A 21,851-nucleotide genomic window follows, 5' to 3' on the forward strand; every position below is an offset into this window, starting at 1 on the left:
GAATTGCTGGGTCAAATGGTATCTCTATTTCCAACTTTTTGAGAAAGCACCATACCGCCTTCCACAGTGATTGTAAGAAACTCTCTTAAGATTAAAAATAAAAATTTTCTAGACAGAATCTTACCTACTTTTCCAGTATCCCACAGCAAATATTGTCCTGTTGGATGCCATCTTGAATAAGAATCACACACGTACTGGGTCTATGAAGTCAAGAATAAATAACAGGCTTATAAGGTTTCTGCCTGTATTTTTCTTATTCTCAATTTTGTGACAATCAAGAAAAGCATATTATTCTTAAAAGAACACAACAGAAAACAGGACCACATACATGTTATTATCGTTAGGAGCCATAGACTACAACTCAGCGTTAGCCTGTGAACAACAAATTGGAGCCTTGTCCCATCCTGTGCCACTGTCACAAACTCCATCAAACTCAAGCCCATGGTCACAGTCACTCTGTCAATCCATCCTTTTGCGGATCTTCCTGTCTTGCACGCACGCTCTACTTTTGGCAACATGATGTCTTTTTCCAGGGGCTGGCCCCTCCTGATAACACGCCTAAAATATGGGAAATGAAGTTTCACCATCCTTGACTCTAAGGAACATCTTGGTTGCATTTCCTCCAAGACAGAATTGTTTATTCTTTTGTCAGTCCTTGAGATACTCAATACTCTTCTCCAACCCCACAGTTGAAAGGCATTGATTCTTCTTCAGTGTTCTTATTCATTATCCAATTGTCAGATGCATAAGAAACAACTGAAAATACAATGGATCATCGTCTTATTGTAGTCTTTAAACCCTTTAAACAGACCTTTGCACTTTAACCCTTTAAAGGGCTCCTTGGCAGCAGATTTCCCCAATGTAACAAGTCCTTTGATTTCTTCACTGCTGCTTCTATGGTTATTGATTGTGAATCCTCTCCATTTAATATATTGTAGCAACATAATTTCAAGCTTTTTAATTAAAATTTTTAAAAAGACTCAAACTTAGTGCTGTAGAGCCAGTTATAACTCTCTGACCTTTCACCAAGTTAGAAATCTTTTGGAAGGAAATTTTCTCATCTTTCTCCTGTGGCAAATCTGGCAGATTCTAATGGTTTACTTTCTGGTGTTCAGTCCAATATTTAAATGCACAACATAATCAGGGTTTCTTCAGTTAGGTTAACCTATTTTAAAAATACTAAAAATCTTCCTGGAATCCAGCCCCAAAACTCTTGCCCTAAACCTGGACAACTAAGCTTCCCCTCAAAGGAGGTGACAGACTTTCTAAAGAATGGTACAAAACAGCAAAGGGACCCACTGGAGCACTTCAGGGAGGTCCAGCCTTATCTCAAGAGGTGACATTGTCATCTCACCAAGCATCAACATGTGTTTTTAAGACCCAGCAACCTGTGCTTTCCCTTAATTAACACATGTAGAGAAAACACTTAACCAGAGTCCAGCAAGTACAAACAGAAAGAGAGCGTCCCAGGACTCTCTTTGCTTTGTCCTCTCAAGCTGCCATCTGAAATCTTCTGTCCATCTCTTTTATGTCAGTACTTCTTCACTTTGTTTTGGCTTCTTGACATTCTAGTGCGATTTTCAGAGTGTCTTCTGACATGCACTTTTTTAAAAAAGATATTATTTTTAAAAAAAATTGTATTACTCTCTCGGTGTGTGTACTGTCAAACTGTATCCGACTGCCACAGGGGAGATTGCCCCTCCTTCTCCAGTGGAGCATCTGGTGGACTCGAACCACGTGCCTTCAGGATTACAGCTGACATCACTTTTATCTTTTCTTCTTTCTCGGTCTTTGTCACAAACTTTTGCTCTCTTCATGGGTGGTATCTTTGATGTTATCCCACAACTGATACGGTTTTTAACCATTAGTGTTCAATTACTCAAATCTATCCTTGATATGATTTTCAAATTCAGGTGGAATAGACTCAAGATCATATTTTTGTTCTTGTGGACTTTTTATTTTCTTCAATTTGAACTTACACATGAGTAACTGATAGTCTTTTCCAGTCAGCACCTGACCTGGTTTTGAATACTGATATTGAGCTTCTCCCATGATTCTTCATACGTATTTAGTCAATCTGATTCCTTTGCTATATACGCCAGGTAATGTCCACGTGTATGGTCACCAACTGTGTTTGTTAAAAAAATGTATTTGTGATGAGGAAATTGTTAAATGTACAAAATTCAATCATGTATCTTTAGCCTCATTTTTGTGCCAAAGTTCATAATTTCCAATTACCATTCCTTCTACTTTGTTTTCAACTTTCACATTTTAGTCACCAATTATTATCAATGCAGCTTGACTGTGCAATTGAACAATTTCAGAGTGAAAAAGCTGGACCATCTTGAGTGGGAACTAAAAGTCCCAAAGATTTGTAATTGGCTGAAAGACTATCAAGGGGATTAAATGCATGCTAAGTAGTAGTGAGAATTTGGCAAGGCTATAGAGCAGGGTTTCGGGCTGTTGTACATAGGGTCGCTATGAGTTGCAAGTGACTTGATGGCACATAACAACAACAGGAGAATAACACATACATGGGATTACATTGTTGGTCAAAGATCTGTGTCATTTTGGTTGCTTCCAGTATAGTAACAGAGCAGATCCTTCTCATAATCTATTAGGAAAATTATTTCCTTAGTGATGTCGGTTCCTGGGACTCACTGCAAAGATGTATTGATAATGGTGTGCATCAGATCCTTAGACACAAGCTATCACATCTTGCCTGTTTGACTATAATGGAATAGACCCTTTAGGCGTAGACCATGATCCTCTCTGGTGGAGTAGTCAGTAAGCAGGTGCCCTGTTAATAGAAAGATGACACTTCTTTGAAGGTTTTAACTCTCCAGTAGTTCAGCAGGAGAAATATAAACTATTTCCTCCAAGGAGACTTAAAACCTCTCTGGATGGACTTACAACCTCTGAAAACCCACAGGTGAGGTCAGCTATGATCCAGTCACGCCTCATTGCAATGAGTCTGAGAACCTGCCAGAGTCCAGTGAAAAGAAATGTCTCCTTTACAGTCTACATTTTCATGTATCAAAACATCATATCATGTCAACGTTAGAGGAACTGCGGCCGGAAAAGGCAGTTTTTAAGATATTCTAGACTCATTCTCCACTTGCAGAATGTTCTCTTTTTCACCTAGCAAATAACTCTCATTTTAAACACCTATTCGTGGGCACTAAATTCATTCCCCAGGACCTGTCAATCTCTAATGATGACAACAACTTGAGTCACCCTGATTGTTAGTCTGGGCAAAGAGGGCCAAAGAGAAGAATGAAGAATTCAGAACTCAAATGCTGATGGCCTTGCTTGTGGCAGATAAGAAGCGAAAACGGCCTTGCCTGTCTGGCTAAGCTAGCAGGTGGCTCGTAAATCAGAGTGGAATGTCCCTCCCTAAAGACTCTGTTTATAAAAATCCTTCCCAGTAAGTTCACGGGGTGACTTCGCATCCTGCCTCCCCTTTCCCCCCTATAATAAAGCTGCATTAAGCTTTCTCTCTGATTTCTTCTTTAAGTCCACTAACCTAACCTAACCTAACACTGATGGCTTTCTCTTCGCTCCTAGTTTCCAAAGGACCTTGACCCCGACATAAAGGGGCAAGTTCCCGTGTCAATTCTCTGAACTCCGCGCAGTCCTCATCACCCACCAGAGTCCGCGCAATCTGAGCCGAGAAGGCCTTGAGTGACCTGACTTCTCCGGCGTAAACCAAAGGGGGGACGGGGGTGGGAAAGCCCAACCCAGGCCTCGGAGGACTCACACCTCGGCACCCCTCACACACCTCACCGTCCCTCACCTAACGCATCGCGGCGGGCCGTGCGTCATCGACTCCGCGCCGTGCTGACGTCACACGAGCGCCGGAAGGAGTCGCCGGGATTGGTGCAACAACCGCAGCCGGCAGGGCTGCCCTGGGGGCGGTTGCATTACCGTTGATGGGAGGAGGCCAAACGAGGGGGCGTTGGGGCCGAGATCATGTCTGACAGAGAGGGGCTTCTCGGGCAGCAGAAGCCTAGTGGGCTGGGATGAAAGAAGCAGGGCAGATGCAAAACCTGGAGACTGCGGGCGTCGGGCGGTCGGTGAGCACGCAGACTGGCAGTATGACTGGTGAGTGCCCGGAGCCTGCTCCTGCCCTCTCAGCCTCTCACTCCGCCCTGTGCCACTCCCGCTGTCTGACTTGGCTTCCCAGCCTGCGTCCCCTCTTGCCCCGCTGCTCCCGGTGGCTCGAACGCCTCCGGCCGCAATGGTTTTGTTGAAGTCGCGCTCATTGCTTCCTTAAGTCTCCTCCTGGGACCTAGAGGTTAGGGCTGAGAGAACTGACAATCCTGAAGGAATCGTCAGTGTCCCCTAGATTTCCAAATTAAACGCGGACGAACCCTGTCCTCCGTTTCAGCTCCTTAGCCCGCGAAGGGAAGGTGTCATTGCCTTTTTAGTGCAGCGTTTCTGACTCATTTGCTCAGCTGTCACTGCAGTCGGGACGGGACGGACTCATAACTGACCCTCCAGCGGGTTTTCAGAGGCGATGCTAAAACAAAACAAAAAACAAAGAAACAAAAAACACCAAAAACAAACAAACAAACAAACAAACCAAAAAAAAAACGCACAGGGAGTTCTGGTGCCTTAGTGGGAAAGAGTGAGTTGAGCTGTCAACCCCAATGCAAGCAGTTCGAATCCACTAGCTGCTCCGCGAGAGACAGATGGGCAATCCACTGTCCTGCGATTTGCTGCCTCTGAAGACCCGCTGGAGCTGTGACTTGACGGTGCACAACAACAGTACGATGAATCGCACAGGAGGAAATTGCCCATATTTCTCCAGCAGAGCCACTGGTGGGTTCGAACTCACAACTCCGTACCCTCTAGACCACCAGCGCTCCCTAGTCTTCTAATTACTGCTGTTGTAACCGTGCCTTACCCCACAAGTATGAAAACCTCGATTCACGATGATGTGAGGTGCCCTACTTCCTTTAGATGTTATTGTGTAACGACAGTGGGTTTTCGGAGGCAGTAATTTACACCGGAGGCGATTGCCCGTCTTTCTCCTGCGGAGTAACGGGTGGGTGCAAACCACTTGCCTTTGAAATGGCAGCGTGATTCCTTACCACTAAGCCTGTTTCCAAACTGTGTACTTTTATTTTCCCGCTGCCTGGTTTCTTTGTTCCCTTGCTGTCGGAAGAAGATCCAACTTTGGAAAGGTCAAGGCGGACTCTCTAAGAAAACATGGGGTTCTCTGGTCGTCTGATCCTTTTTCTGTGCCTCTTCTGCCCGAGAAATGTTTGCTTTCCACATCAGTAAAATTTGAAGTGTTTCCCTTCTTTTATAGGTCAAGTACCAAGACTTTCTAAAGTCAACCTTTTCACTCTGCTCAGTCTCTGGATGGAGCTCTTCCCAGCAGTACAAATCCAAAAGCACAAATCTCAGGTAGAGTTTGTTTCCTTATGTGGTTTTTATTCCCACCTTAGGCCTAAAACTTTATTTTATTGTGTCTATTTCCATTACGTTGAAAAACAAATTTAGCTACTCATGAAATCAGAAAAACTCCTGTAAGATTTAGAGCGATATTTGTAATTTATAGCTTTAATAACTCATCCTTATAATCTAAACTGGACTATATAGTTACTCTAAAACGGTTGCATGTTTATTGGCTATTAATAGTATTTATATATTGATTTGGCCAATAAGATGAAGGTCTAGATGGCATCTTTTTTTATGCTCAGTTGTGTATCATTTATGTTCATCTAGCTCAAGTTTCCTCTCCCACCAAACTGTATAAATTGTTGATAGAGACCATGGGTTTCTGTTACTTTGTATCCCTAGCATCTATTACAATAGGCAATCTTTGAGTATTAATTAGTTTCTTGGTCCATGGAAATAGTCTCTGATCATCTGGAAGATGATTCATAGAGACTAGGAGTGTAGAATGAGAATAACTATTTAAACCCAGGTATGAATATTCAGTACTTTTTCTTTCTTTTATTTCAAGGTAACAAGGTGCATCATTTTCTTCCATTCTAGGGGTAACACGGTGCTGGTTGCTTAGCACTTGGGCTTGGTGGTCCTAGAAGTTTTATCATATTCTTAATTTTTAGGGGACAAAACTTATATGAGCTCCACTAAAATAGTGCTAGGTTAGGTTATGCATTTAAGACATCTTTCCAAACAAAAGAAGAATGGGGACAAAAGATCCATGAGTCATGACCATTTAGTTAATGATACTTTCCTTCCTGTTTTCTTTTTTAACTATTTGCTTTAAAAAACTACCTTTGTATGGAAAGGCAGGGGGAAAGAAAGAATGGTGGTCTTCATGCTGGAAGCATGACTAGAGGGAGAAGAGGGAATATCAATTTGTAATTACAGCTAGAAATCAGATCATGAAAAGTATTTTTGTGCTGTAACTGTTGAAATGACAGCGAGGAGTTTTAATAGAGGATAAAGGAATTCATAGTCCATAATAAAATGTTATCTGTTCAAGTGGCTTTATCCCCCAATTCCTATTTTTTAATATTTTATACATAGTAAGACATTAGTATAAATTATATTTTTATAATTTTCTAAGTATTAGAAATAATTTCATAAATTATTATTAATTTATGAAATTAATTTATTAATTATTTCATAAATGATTAAGACATGCCAGGCTGCTAAACAAAAGTCCAGTGGTTTGAATCTGCTAGCTACTCCTGGAGAAAGATGGACAGTCTCTTCCTTTAAAGATTTACAGCCTTTGAAACGTGAGCGAGATTTGTTTGAAGTCAGAATCAACTCAAAGGCAGTGTGTGGTTTGAGTTAAGACAAATAGAAATTGTTTGATGCATCATTATACTCCTTTACTCAGTGTTCTTCAGTTCCCACACTGGCTCTACATTTTGTTCATGCTTTTGAAAATGCTCTTTTTTCTCCAATAGATTTTGCTGCTGTGGTGGTGTTTTTGTGAGGTGTCGTCAACTCAACTATGACTCACAGTGATATTAATAAATGGCAGATCAGAAACTTTCCCTAATCTGCCACATCATCATATCTCCGACATACTCAAGTTCATTGTCACAGTCACTGAGTTGATCATCCTATTGAGGGTCTTCATCTCTTGTATTGACTGTCCACCTTTCCCAGCATGATCTTTTTTTTCAAAGACTGGCCCTCCTGACATATCCAAGGTTTGTGAGATGAAGTTTCACCATCCTTGCCTGTGAGCAGCACTCTGCTTATACTTCCTGCAAGACAGATTGGTTTGTTCTTCTGGCAGTTCATGGAATGCTCAATACTATTCTCCAGCACACAACTAAAGATATCAGTTCTTTTTGGTTATCTTTATTCATCATCTAACTTTCAGATACATAGGAAACAACTCAGAAGACAATAATTTGAATCAGAGGCATCTTAGTCTTTAAACTGATGTTCTTGTTCTTTAGCGCTTGGAGAGATTTTCCCAGTACAACACGTCTTTTGATTTCTTGACTTCTGTTAGCAGTCTGGTTGTTAGGCAATTGCTAAGCCACAGGTGCAAGGTTTAAATCCACCAGCTGCTGCTTTACCAGTGAAAGATGGGCCACCACCTCCCACGTGGTTCAGAGTCTCTGAAAACCTGCTGAAGGTCGGCTATAAGTTGATTCTGACTTGGTGACAAGGAAGGAGTTAGACTTTCCAGGGCGCTCTAGGGGATTAGTCCACTGGGAGGTGGGCTGTTAACTCAGAGGCTGCAGCTGTCTGGTCTTTGGAATCCACTTGTGGCTCCCACGGAGAATGATGGTGGTTTCCTCCTGTGAGATTTCTAGCCCTGGAAACCCAATGGAGAGTCAGTTATCACTGGGTTTCAACTTTATGGCAATGACTTTGAGTCATTTTTTATTCTTTGTGTCTTAACTTTGTGTTACTTTGTGCAAGTAAATTTTTAACCTGTCTGCTTTTTTAAATTTTGTTTTGTGTAGATAAAATCTGCCTTTAAAATTTTTTTATTATTATTTTTTATGTTTGTACCATCAAGTCGAATCTGACTGGTACAGGCGGCGACTGTTCCTCTTCAAGCAGAGCATCCGGTGGATTTGAACTGCATACCTCTGGGATTGCAGTGCAGCTTCTTGCCACTAGGCCACCAGAGCTTGCTCTTTAAAAAACATTTTAATGAGAATAAAATTTGCCTTGAAGAAGTAGAAGTAAATTTTTAGATATTCAGGAGTTTTTAAAAGTTAATTTAATTAGCAAGTTTTGGGGAAAGGGGGATGGGTGAGAAATGGAGTACTAATTTGAAATAATTTTTAAATATAAATTTGGTTTCATTTTAATGTGTGTGTGTGTGTATGTGAAAATTAACACCACCAGTTGTGTTCTTTTTAGACAGATAGGCACAAGATGGTATTTAAGTTCTATTAGGAATGAAGTCATTGGCCAACTAATTCCTGAAAGTTTGTTTGCTGATAATACTCACTGCTGCTCCAGTGGCTCCAACTGCTGGTCCAGTGGCTCTGTGGTCTCAAACACGATAGTGATAGTGAGGATACTGGACCAATGTGTGTGACAGAAGTAACTCAAAGGCACCTAGCCACAGCTGTTTCATATTTCATAGCAAAAACACTGTAATCTGAGGAAATAACTGAGATAAAACTTTTCCTTTAACAATTTGATGTGAATAATGCCAAGTCTATTTCAGAATTCTAAAACTACATTAGTAATAAGATTTTCCTAACCTGTTTAATTCTAGACCAAGTTTAAGATTCCATGTTTTTCCAGAGTAGTGACCCTGAGTTCCTGGCATCATGTTTCTGCATCTGGCAGGCACCAAAGAAGTTTTGAAAGTTAAAGTAATTAGCATTTTTTTAAAGCTTAAACTCTCTTCTAAGAAATATTTTTATTGGTTTTCATATAATGAGATCTGTGTTATCTGGGAGTGCCTGCCGTGGGGCAGGTATGCTGTACCTGAGGCAAGATGGTGAGATCAGGAATGTTCTGAATCCGTCTCCTCTCTGAGTCTACATTATGTTTCATTCATATACATTGTGTTTTATGCAATCTTTCAGTTATATTGTTTTATACAATTACTCATATACATACGTTTTACTTTTTTAAAAATTGGTTATTTTAAAATTTTTTATTTGAACTTTGGGGAAATCTCTTGACCCATACTTGTGTTGGGTTAAGGGTTTTAAATTTAAAGTTTGGTTGTAAGAGATACTGAAATCGGATTGATTGGCACGCATGAAGCGTATCTCACCTACCTTCTGGTCAAGCTTACCCTATTCCTTTTCTCTGAGCTAATGCCTGTGCAGCTGCTCTGCATCCCCATGTGCGCTGCAGCATAAGCCACAGTCTGACGTAGGCTTCCACCTCTATTCCTTACTGTAAGGGTTCGGAACTCAGGCACTTGACCTGCGGAAACATGAGGATTTCCTGTGAGAGAAATAGGCCTTTTGGTTTAGCTTGGTAACTTCACTCAGATTTTAATGTGTCATTAGAAGAATTTCTTAAATTTACTGGAAAGCAGCTCCCAAATATTTAGGACACAATTTTTTCAGATTGTCAATAACTTGTATATTTAAAGTCAGTAATATGATTGGATAAGAATTTCATTTGTTCTTTTGATGTCATAGCCATTACAAAGAAGGAGTATCAGTGATCACGTGGGACAGGGCACACAATGAAAGGGTGCATGCTGTACTATAGCATCATTTATTGTACTCATTGAAATTGAAGAGTTGAGCCTACTATGTAACATACATTTTACAGAAATCATACTACTTGTCCATGTCCCGACACCACCACCCCCAGTTTACTTTTAATATTCCTTAATATATGTCATCTTGGGGGGCATTTCATTCCCATTCTGCCTTTTGCTACCTTATATTCATGTTAAAGGACCTGACCCTACATTTATAAAACAGGGACAAACAATGTAGCATAATGGTTAAATAATAGATTTTTTTACTTACCTGTCATACCTATTTTTTTTTTTAGCTGTCTTGGTTGAGTTATTTAATCTCTCCCAGCCATCGTTCTTCATTTGTGAAATGGAAAAAATAGTAACTTCTTTATAAAGTTATGAGAATTATGTTAGATAATTTAGGGCCCCCTACATGGTATCATCGAGGACATTAAGCATGAAGAACTCAAAATATCATTACAAAGATAGGAAAGACCAAAAAGCGTGTCAGAAAACTCTGAAAGTTGCAGTAGAATGTAAACAAGCAAAACAAAGGGATGGAATATAAACTAAGAGAGCTGAACAGAGGATTTCATGCGGCAGTGCAGAAGACCAAGGATATTATAATGAAATGCACAAAGGAGTTGGAGTTAGAAAAACAAAAGAGAGGAACACACTTGGCATTTCTGAAACTGAATGAACTGAAGAACAGAGTCAAGTCTCTTTGTAATGCCCAAGGATTCTGTGGGCAAAGTACTGAATTATGAAGAAAGCATCAAAAGAAGATGAAGGAATAGAGTGTACCAAATATAATTGATTGGCACAGAACTGTTTTAGGAAGTAGAATATGATAAAAATAAACACAAGTATTGAAAGAAATTCAAGCTACATTGATAGCATTGGCAAAAAGAAGCCCCCAGGAACTGATGAATACCAGTTGAGAAGTTTCAACAAACAGATGCATCCCTGGATGTGCTCACTAGTCTATGCTGAGAAATTTGGAAGACCGCTAACTGGCCAACTGACTAGGAGAGATCTGTATATTTGTTCCCTTCCTCCCACTTTCCAATACCAAAAAAGGTGATCCAACAGAATGTGGAACTATAGAACAATGCCAACAATATTGCCTACAAGTAAAATCTTACTGAATATTATCTTAAAACAGCTGGAACTGCCAGACACTGCCCAAAATTCAAGCTAGATTCAGAAGAGGCTGTGGCAGGAAGTATATTACTGCTAACATCAGTTGCATCTTGATTGAAAGCAGTGAATCTGTGTTTTATTAGCTATGCAAACAAATTTGACTGTGTGAATTATAACAAGTTATTGCTAACAAGAATGAAAATCCCAGAAGACTTAATTATGCTTATGCAAAACCTATCCATAGACTAAGAAATAATTGTCCAAGCAGAATAAGAGAACACTGCATGTTTTAAAATCAGGAAATGATTTTAAACTATCTGGAATAAGAGGTGCATTGCAAAGTTGACTGGGGGAGGGGGAAGGGAAAGGGAGGAAGGAAAATGTGCAACATTGAATGAATCTTAAAAAAAAAATCAGGAAATATGTGTGTCAGAGTTTAATCCTTTCTCCATACCTATTTAATTTTTTTCTTTATTTTTTTATTCATTCGTCTGTATACTGAGGAAATTATTTAAGAAGCTAGACTATATGAAGAAGAATGTGGCATCAGGATTTTAGGATGACTCATCAAGCTGCATTATACAGATGATACAAACTTGTTTGCTCAAAGTAAAGAAGGCTTGAAGCACTTACTGCAGAAAATAAAAGGCTTCAATATAGATTACATCTCAACATCTAGAAAAATCCTCACCACTGGACTAATAAGCAACATCATGGTAGATGGAGAAAGGATTGAAGTTTTAAAAAATTTCATTTTACTTGGATTCACAATCAATAACTATGGTAGCAACAGTAAGAAATTAAAAGAGCTCAAACAGATGTATGCACCCACATGTTTATTGCTGAATCATTCATAATAGCAAACAGATGGAAGCAACGCAAGTGCCCATCAACAAATGAATGAATGAAAAACTATGACACACAATGGAATCTTACACAGCATTGAAAAACAAGAGGTACATTATGGGGTCAAATTCTGAGGATTTTTATTTTCTTGATGTTGAAATGTGATTCATATTGATGTATATAATCTTTGATCTTCAGTCAATATTTCAAGTGTTTTTTGCTTTGTGCAAGCAAAGTTGTGTCATCTTCATAACACAAGTTGTTGCTGAGTTTTCCTTCAATCATAATGCTGCTTTCTTATTCTACATTTCCTATAGTCTAGCTTGGATTATTTGCCAGCATGCCAACTGAATACGTATAGTAAAAGAATACAATCCTAACATATACCTTTCCATCTACAACCTTAATTTCCCCCATCACCATGTATCATAATAAGTTCACAGGTTCCAAAAATTGTGGTGTACACATTCTTGGTAGGCATTATTCCATCATCTTTAATCTGTATCTAATGCCTTTTTCACATAATTCCTTTATCTCAATTCTAGTTAATTTGTCCCTGTTCCACTTTAGTTACTAATAACCATGAACATATCTTGAACTTTTTAATTTCCTAAACAAAGTGAGATGTTAGGGGAGAGATTCACCAAGGTAAGAAAGAAAAAAAAATGTCCAAAGCTAATTGTGGTGTAATGAGCTTATTTGTTCAAAATGATTTTCCCATCTATCAGCTTTGACATTTACCACATGACTGAACAGGAGCTTGTGGTGAAAAGGAGAAATGTCACTTTCATACATGAGTGGGCTGGAACTTGAAATAAGATTGTCCATAAACTAACATAATTACACTTCTACTACTACTTCTGGGGAGCTCTGGATGCCTGTTGGTTAAGGACCTAAGCTCCCAACCCAAAGACAGATGATTCTACTCCACTAGCTGTTTTGCAGGAGGAGGAGGAGGGCAGAGTCCTCCCAAGAGATTTAGAACTTCTGAAAACTCACTGGAGGGTCAACTATGAGTTGATTCTGACGCAACAGTAATCAGTAGTTGTTTTCTAAACTAATCATTATGGGATTGGTTAGATTTTTTTCATCCCACCAAATTTAAAAGGAGCAAGTTTAGCAGCAAAGGTAGGAATCTAATTACCAACAGAAAGAAGCAGCAGAGGGTACAGTGTTTGTCCTCGGGGGCAACAGATTTTGGTGCCAGTCAGACCAGAAATCTACACAAGAGCAGCAGCAACCTCGGCAGAGAACCAAAGACCACCTTGAGGCAGAGCTGACTTGGGACTGCTGTCCCACAGAGCCAGAGCCAGGGGTCTTCAACCAAGCTTGCTGGAGGATTGAGGGAAGATGCCATAAATGGGAGGACAAAGTGAACTTTGTAACACTGACCTAAGCGATGAGGCTGAATGTCAAAAGGCCTGCCAGCATGCTTGAGAAGACTGAGGAATTGTATCCTATTGCCAACCTGAATTGTAACCTGTTAACCTCCTTAATAAACCTTATAAACATGAGTAAGGTTCTCTAAGATCTGTGTGACCACTGCAATGAATTTTGGACCTTGTAATAAAGCAATCTGATTGGTGTTGGAATTAGTAGAAGTAGGTTCAAGGAACTTATAGGAATTGGTTTTACTGTGGATGTTGCCGATGGGGACTGTTCCCCTTTGTGAAATTAAGAGAGGTTAGAGATGGCCATCCCTCTGCCACCTAAACTTTTTATACACCAAGGAAACCAGCCTTTAACTGTGGAAAATGGAATTATATGTCTCAGATAACAATTTTTTTTCCTTCTTAATCTGGTTTTAATCAGAAAAAAGAAGAGGGAGAGCCTGGCTCCACAGGTGATAATGAAAATATGACCAGAAGACCTACAGACAAAAAACAGGTAAATGTTTTTATTCAAGGAAAAAACCAAAAACTCAAACATGTTATAGTTGGAGAACAGTCAGATTGATGTAAAGGGATGTCAGAGTTCTCTATTTGCACTTATAAGGGAGATTTCTTTTTGTATACTTTTTTACCAACTTTCTGTGTATTTACAAGATTATATATATACATATATATCTGTCATTAAAAATAACAGAGATGCTCTTCCATACACACTGTCCTGCATCTTACCCTTCCCTCACTTTAGAAAACACACACACACACACACACACACACACACACACCCCCTTTAAAATTTAGATGCTGTCAAGTAGCAGTGTATGCACAAGTGAATGAAACGTGCCTAGTGCCGCGCCATCCTCACACCTGCTGGGCTCTGGATCCCATTATTACAGCCACCATGTCACCCCGTCCTGTTGAGGGTCATCTTCTTTTTCTCTGACTCTGCTTCTCTGAGCTTGATGTCTTTTTCTAGGGACTAGCCCTTCTTGATAACTTGACTGAAGTATCCTTGCTTTTAAGGAGCATTCTTCTTAAAAAAATAGATGACCTGGTATGAAAAACATTGTATATGAACTTTATGATCTTTGTAAGTAAACCAGTACAAAATAAATTTTTTTTAAAAAATAGATGTGTTTGTTCTTTTAGCAGTCCTTATGAACTCTTTTTAAAGTGCTTGCCAATTCTTTGTCAGTATTTCAAAAGCATCAGTTTTTAACTCATATTATTAACCCATATAGACATATTGGTGATCTGATACTCTCACACATTCTGCTGGGTATACCAAGAATGCAAGGCCCTGAGTGCTCTTTGCCTGGGCCATTTCTTAGGAGTTGTATTCACACCAAAAAACCTTGAGGGATGAGGCAATATCTCCCCTCGGAATAAATAGCAAGTTTGCTTCTGTCTTCTTGCATCGGTAGGATCCACAAGCTCAGTGTGCTCTTTTCTGATAAAGCAGCTCACTGGATGCCGGGTATTCATGTGACCCATCTGTATTATCCCTGTGGCACTTGTAGGCAAGGTGAACCATCACAGACATACTGCTCATCTTGCTTGCTATGCTGAGAGCAGTAAAGTCCTTTGTCTCTAACCCAAGAATCTCATGTTTTCTGCCGGCATCCATGGAACAGTTTGTAAGTAGAGTCAAATCAAAGCCCAGACCTGACAAGTTGAATGTTAGTCATTTAAATATTGAATAATACTGCTTCTGTCGCTTGAGTTTTCCAGAGGTCCTAATTCACTGAGTTTGGAGTGTATTTTGGAAAACGTTTGATGATTTTGATCAACATTCCAGAAGGTTTCCTAATTAGTTCTGAGATTGAAATCTAAAACACTCGATAAGAATATAGAAATTATCTCAGAATATTCAACTGCATTCTTTATAAGAAAGGCAAAAGAATGAATCAGCTAAGTAAATGCATTAGTTTATGTATAGAATAGATTCCTCTTTTATCCATGTTTCAGTGTGAAGTACTGTGACTAGAGTTATAAAGACAACTTGCTAAGATGATACTGAAATGAAACAAAATCTGGATTCAGAGCAGTGATTCAGTGAAAACATTTAGTCTTCTGTAGGATCTAGTAAGTGGAAGTGCCAAAATGGGATACAATTTAAGCTTTTAAGTTTGGGATGGAAAAATCTCTTTGTCTCTAGCTTAGTGTCTAGCTTTGTGTCCTGAGCTAGAGAAAAAAATGAGAACAAATCATAAGTTTACTTTAGACAAGAAAATGATAACTAAAGCTGGCCCAAATGACTACTTTAATAGAAAATAAGTTGATGGATATGTATCTTATTCATTAGGAATAATTTTATTTAAGTGCTGAAGATAATCTTTCTGATTATATTTCTATATTAACAACTTAGAAAAGCCAGAAGTAAAATAATTCACTTGCAGCCATTTCCATTGGTGAGAAGTACTTGCGTTTAATCAAGCAGCACCTGTTGTATCCTGCCTGGGATCCCCATGATTTGAAGACAGCTTGATAGCAGTTACAGCACCAAGAAGAAGAAAATGAGCTCTCCCACCAAGATCATTTGATAAAACACCACCAGTTCTTTTACAAAGTGATAATTTATATAGAACTTGCTGGGAGTATGTACAAGTAGATACTGACATAGACTTGTATTTAAGGAAGACAAAATTTCTAAACATTTTTTAGATAAGAAAGATGGAAAACATTTACAAATTCAAGGTAAATTTAAAGCTGCTTTTAAAATTCAATATAGCTAGACTTCCCATATTTTAGATTTCCATGTTCCTTTTAAATGTCCTTATAGTTTACAAGATGGCCTGTTAACTCAGAGGATTCCATTAAACATCTATCTGTTCTTTTCAGGCATTTCATAATATATTGTTCTTCATAGTCTGAAACATTTATACTCATAACTGAAATATAAACTTGATTATGTAAATTAAGATAGCTTCAGTTTCATCTTTAAAGTGATTTTAAAAATATTTGATTGGAAATAACCATTGAGTAAAGTATGGAAATAAAAAGGAAAAGGAACAGTTAGTTGTAAGCAGACACTAGTGATTGGAACATGGAATGTGAAAACTATGAATGTAGGAAAATGAGATATTGTTAAGGAAGAAAGTAGTGACATAGTAGGCATTGGTGACGTGAGATGGACTAGCATGGGGCATTTTGAGTCAGAAGATCATATGATCTATTATGCCGAAGATGAAAAGGTAAAAACAGGGTTGCTTTCATAGTTTAAAAAGTCATTTCTAGATATGTCTTGCAATACAATATGTGAGTGACAGGATACTATTCATATGCATACAAGGAAGTCCAGTGAATACCACTATCATTCAGATATATGCACCAACAACCAGAGGCAAAGAAGAGAAAATAGAAGATTTCTATCAACTTTTACGGTCAGAGATTGATTGAACATGCAATCAAGATGCATTAATAATTATGGTTGACTGGAATGCAAAAGTTGAAGAAAAAAGAGAAGAAGGATCAGTAGTCAAAAACATGGACTTCATTTCGTAACAGAAATGAAGCTGGAGATAGAATGATTGAATTTTGCACAATCAACAATTTATTCATTGCAAATATATTTTATAAGAAACATAAACACAGGTTATACACATGGATTTAATCTGATGGCAAGCATTGACATCAGATTGATTACATCTGTGGAAAGAACCGCTGGAGAACCTCACTGTCAGCTGTGAAAACTAAGCCAGATACTGATTGTGAAAAAGACCACCAACTATTCATATGCAAGTTCAAGCTGAAGCTAAGGAAAATGAAATTGAATTCATGTGAACCAAAATAGAACCTTGAGTCTATCCCACCTGAATTTCAGAACCATCTCAGGAACAGGTTTGAGGCCTTGAACACCAATGAGCGAAGACCAGATGAGTTGTAGAAGGATATGAAGAATATCATCCAGGAAGAGTGTAAAAGGTCATTACAAAGACAGAGGAGGAAGAAAAGACCAAAATGGATGTCAGAAGAGACTCTGAATATTGCACTGGAGCACAGAGAAGCCAAAACAGAGGGGAAAATTCAAGATACTAAAGAGCTGAATAGAAGATTTCAAAAGGCAGCGTAGGAAGATAAAGTAAAATATTACAATGCAATGTGCAGGGAACTGGAGTCAGAAAATCAAAAGGGTTGAACTTGCTCAGCATTTCTTAAGCTCAAGGAACTGAAAAACAAATTCAAACCCCAAGGTGCAATACTTTGGATGCTTTGGGCAGACTATTAAATGATCCAAGAAGTATTAAAAGAAGATGGAAAGAGTATACAGAGGCATTGTAACAAAAGGAAATGGCAGAAACAGAAGAATTTCATGAAACAACATATGAGTAAGAACCTATTGTGATGAAGGAAGACTTTCAAGCTGCTTTGAAAGAATTGGTAAAAAATAAGACTCCAGGAATTGATATTATACCAATTGACATATTTCAACTAACAGATGCTGCCCTAGGTGTGCTCACCAAGTTGTGTCAAGAAATCTGGAAGACAACCACTTCGCCAACTGACTATAAGAGATCTATATTTGTTCCCATCCCAAAGAAAGGTGACCCAACAGAGTGTGGAAATTATCGAGCAATATCATTAATATCACATGCAAACAAGACTCTGCTGAAGATTATCCAAAAATGACTGGAACAGCACATCAGCAGAGAACTGCCAGAAGTCCAGGCTGGGTTTAGAAGGGACCATGGTACTAGGGATATGGTAGCTAATGTTAGATGGATCTTGGCTGAAAGCAGGGAGTACCAGAGGAATGTCTGTCTGTGCTTCATTGATTATGCAAAGGCGTTTGACTGTGTGGATCACAACAAACTATGGCTAACTCTATGAGGAATTGGAATCCCAGAACACTTGATCGTGCTAATGTGAAACCACTACTTGGACCAGGAGGCAGTTGTCAGAACGGAGCAAGGAAACATTGTGTGGTTCAAAATTGGGAAGGGTGTATGCCAGGAATGTGTCCTATCTACATACCTTTTTCAATCTATATACAGAATAGATTATCTACGAAGCTGGGCTGTATGAGAAGAAATGTGGCAAAAGGATTGGAGGAAGATTCATCAACAATTTGTGTTACGCAGATGCACAATCCTGCTTGCTGAAACTGAGGAGGATCTGAAGCACTTGCTGTAGAGGGTCAAGGAATACAGTACTCAATATGGATTGAGGCTTCATATCAAGAAAAGATTCTCACCACTGGGCCAATTGGCAGCCTCACGATGGATGGTGAAGAGATTGAGATTGTTAACAGCTTTAGTTTGCTTGGCTCCACAGTCAACACTCTTGGCCCCAGCAGCCATGAAATCAAAAGACGTATTGTGATGGGAAAGTCTGCTGTTAGAGACCTCTCCAAAGTTCTGAAGAGAAATAATATCACTATGGAGACTAAGGTGTGCCTGATATAGTCTATGATCTTTGTAGTCACTTGCTGTGCATCAGAGAGCTGGACAATGACTAGGGAGGATAGAAGGAGAATTGATGCCTTTGCGCTGTGGTGTTGGAGAAGAGTATTGAATATACCATGGACTGCTAAGAAAACGAACAGGTTCACCCTAGAGAGGATTAAAGCAGGCTGCTCCTTGGAGGCAAGGATTCTGAAGCTTCGTCTGACATACTTTGGACATGTTGCAAGGAGGGACCAATCCTTGAAGAGGGACATAATGCTTGGACGGGTGGAAGGACAGCGCAGGAGGAGAAGGCCCTCTATGAGGTGGATTGATTCAGTGACTGGGGTAGTTAGGGTAGGTATGTCAGAGACAATGAGATTGGAACAGGTTAGAGCAGAGTTGTACATAGGGTTGCTATGAGTTGCAGGCAATATGATAGCATATAACAACAAACAACAACAAAGCCTTTTTAAGGGAAAATGAACATAGCTACCAGATTATCAATCTAAGCTTTCCTCACATCACAACAGTCAGCCTAAACCCCAAGAGTCAGCTGTATATTCCTGAGGTTTTTACCTGCTTTTGACTACTTCACTTTTGCCTGCAAAAACAGGGTAAACGAAAACAAAACAAAACAGGGTAAACTTTATTTTGTGCCTTCCTTAAAATTTTTACCCTAATCTTTTTTAACAGAAATTAATTTGGTAACACCAGTTGTTTTTTGTTTTGTTTTGCTTTTATTTAAGTTAATATTTGTAGTAAGGAGAAAAGGTTTTGACTCAAAGAGAAATATAAAGCAAATGCAGTATATATATACAATACTTGAATAATAGCTGTATTAACAGGTCTTTTGTATATGCGTATGGATAGTACCCTATCACCCACAATATTGTATTTTAGGATCTTGAAATGGCCTTTTTCACTTTGACTTGAATACCATTCTTCCTCATTTTTTCATTCCTAGCATAGTAGATTATATGATTGTCTGATTCAAAGTGGTCCATGACAGTCCATCTCAGTTCATTAATGCCTAGAATATAAACTTTCATGCATTCCATTCCATTTTTTACCACTTCCAATTTTCCTACGTTTATACTTCATACATTAAAGGGTGCTTGCAAGGATGGCACAGCTTGGTCGCACATACTTCAGGCATATTGCTAGGAGAGGCTACCCCTTGGAAAGGGACACCATGCTAGGAAAGGTGAAGGGTCAGCCAGAGGAAGACCTTAAGAAACTGACATGGTGACTGCATCCAGGGGCTCAAGTATGTTGAGCATGGCACAGGAGAAGACAGGGTTCAGATCTGTTGTTCAAAGGGTCGCATGAGTTGTATTTAACAGCACCTAACAACAACAACAATAATATATACATAGAACATATATATATGTTATATACATATGGTATATGTATATGTATATACATATACCATACAAAGAAGTGCCATCTTGAGACATGCTTCACAGTAGATGAATATTGAAAATATTAGACTAAGTGATCTACACCAACCAGTGTATGATTTCACTAAATGAAACACATTGTTGTTGTGTTCCATGGAGTTTGATACTGAATCATAGCAAACCTTCCATTGAGTTTTTAGAGGTAGTTAATCACATGGGAGGAAACTGCCCATCTTTGGGAACAGCTGGTAGATTCAAACTGCATGACCTTGAGTTGGCAATCAGTTCCTTCCATTAGACCAACAGAATTATCATGGTTTTAGGAGTTAATGAAACACTTAGAATAGGCAAATATAGAGTTCACTGTTTAACCACACAGAATGGATGTTTCTTTTCTCTCTCTGTCCAACTAACTTATGTTGCTTAGAGAGAGAGAGAGATGCATTAGGACTTGAGAATCCCAGCCTTCAGGGTTGGATTCCGAGTCATCCAGTCTTCTCTCTGGACTACTGACTGCTAAGGCAGCTTGAGCTTTCTGCTCTGACTTTGGCTTCTTCCTTCCTTTCTGACACCTACAAGTCTGTCTTCTTTTATTTTGAGTTTGACTATGCATTTTGAAATATTTTTTCTTTGTTAAAATTATCTAGATATTCATTGTAGGGATGCTCTAATAACCACGTCTAGACTGGTAAAAATTGGTAGTGGTTTTTAGAAAGGAGTTGAGAATTACTTTTAAGTCATTATTTAAAATATTTTAAAATAAGATGATCTCTGCTTTGACTGTGCCTTTTACTTCTTGGGTTCTGCTAAACCAAATATAATGTCTTTTAAAGTTCACTTTCCATGTGTAAAATCAGGGGACTATCCAAAACTTTCCTTATTACTGTCTAGAAACCCAACACCAAGTACTGCTGGATGGACTGCTCTAAGAAGTTAGACTGGTGTTGTCTTGTCCTTTGCTAGTTTCAAATGTAATCATCTTTCCTTTGGAAAATGAGTGATAATTACATGCTTAATCATGGAGTTAAGAAAGTTTGGGTTTTGCAACAATGAATGAATGGAAACCCAATAATTAAAAAAAGAGCCAAGAACACACCTTAAAGAAATAATACATGATAAAAAACAAATATAAATACATATACATCATTACAATAATAAGATTTTTAGGAAACACTATATATATTAATTAAATCTAAAGGTGTGCATTTTATCTTCTGTGTTACTTTGGTGATTTTTGCTGGTATGTATAGTACAAAAGTTTCATAATTGCATAACCAATTAACAGATACCTTATTTAAAACTAAACAATAAAAAAGAAGAAATAGAGATTTGCAGTTAACTAAAACAACAAAAAATCCAAATAGTTACTTATCATCTCTTACAAATTAGAAACATTATTTAACTGATTTATATTTTAAACTGTTCACTTATCCAATGAAACATCATGTATATGACAAATGTTTGTACTCTACTCTTACTGTTATCAAATCAGAATTGACTCCTACTTAATCCTCCAGCAGATTTTCAGAGGCTGTAAATCACATGGAGGAGATTAGTCATATTCCTCTGATGCAGCAGCTGGTGGATTTGAATTGTCCTCTTCCGGACTGGCAGTACATCTGCCTACACACCAGGTCAATTTAATGTGATACAAAAGATTATATTATTTAATTATCAAAATAATTCTTACATTTTTTAAATTTTTTTAAACTCTTTAAATCAGGTTAGATAATTTGAATAAGAGAAATGCTGACTTAGATACAGGCTAACAGTTACATAAAGAATCTAGCTTATTTATTTGATCTTATTACTGCTTTGAATGATTGAAATAGTTCAATATTCCTTGGTTTCTAACAACAGGGGAAAGTAACTAAAATGATTATTCATCTTTTAGTAATTATTTAAAGAAAATCATTAGAAAAAATTACAGGACTGGTCATAAGAAGTTATAAGAATTACTAGTTAATTTTTCCTTAAGATAAATGTTAATCTCAGCCAAATGTATGTATTTTTGGTTTGCGGGTCACAGTATTATTGGAGTTCATTTAATTCACATACTAAA

The 21,851-nt window shown here is 38.3% G+C and overlaps 1 protein-coding gene across 1 annotated transcript in view; it reads left to right on the forward strand.

Moving 5' to 3' along the window:
• Positions 1–3,901: 3,901 nt before the first annotated feature.
• The window catches only part of CDADC1 (cytidine and dCMP deaminase domain containing 1), a 63,399-nt gene continuing 45,449 nt past the window's right edge, over positions 3,902–21,851 (forward strand). The window contains exons 1-3 of the mRNA XM_006879503.1: positions 3,902–4,104; positions 5,318–5,415; positions 13,427–13,501. Of these exons, the coding sequence (XP_006879565.1) occupies positions 4,023–4,104; positions 5,318–5,415; positions 13,427–13,501 (255 nt within the window). The 5' untranslated portion in view covers positions 3,902–4,022. The remainder of the gene's footprint in view (positions 4,105–5,317; positions 5,416–13,426; positions 13,502–21,851) is intronic.

This window comes from Elephantulus edwardii, unplaced genomic scaffold, assembly GCF_000299155.1.
Source record: "Elephantulus edwardii isolate Elephantulus edwardi_28Jun2011 unplaced genomic scaffold, EleEdw1.0 scaffold00004, whole genome shotgun sequence".
NCBI classification, from domain to species: domain Eukaryota; kingdom Metazoa; phylum Chordata; class Mammalia; order Macroscelidea; family Macroscelididae; genus Elephantulus; species Elephantulus edwardii.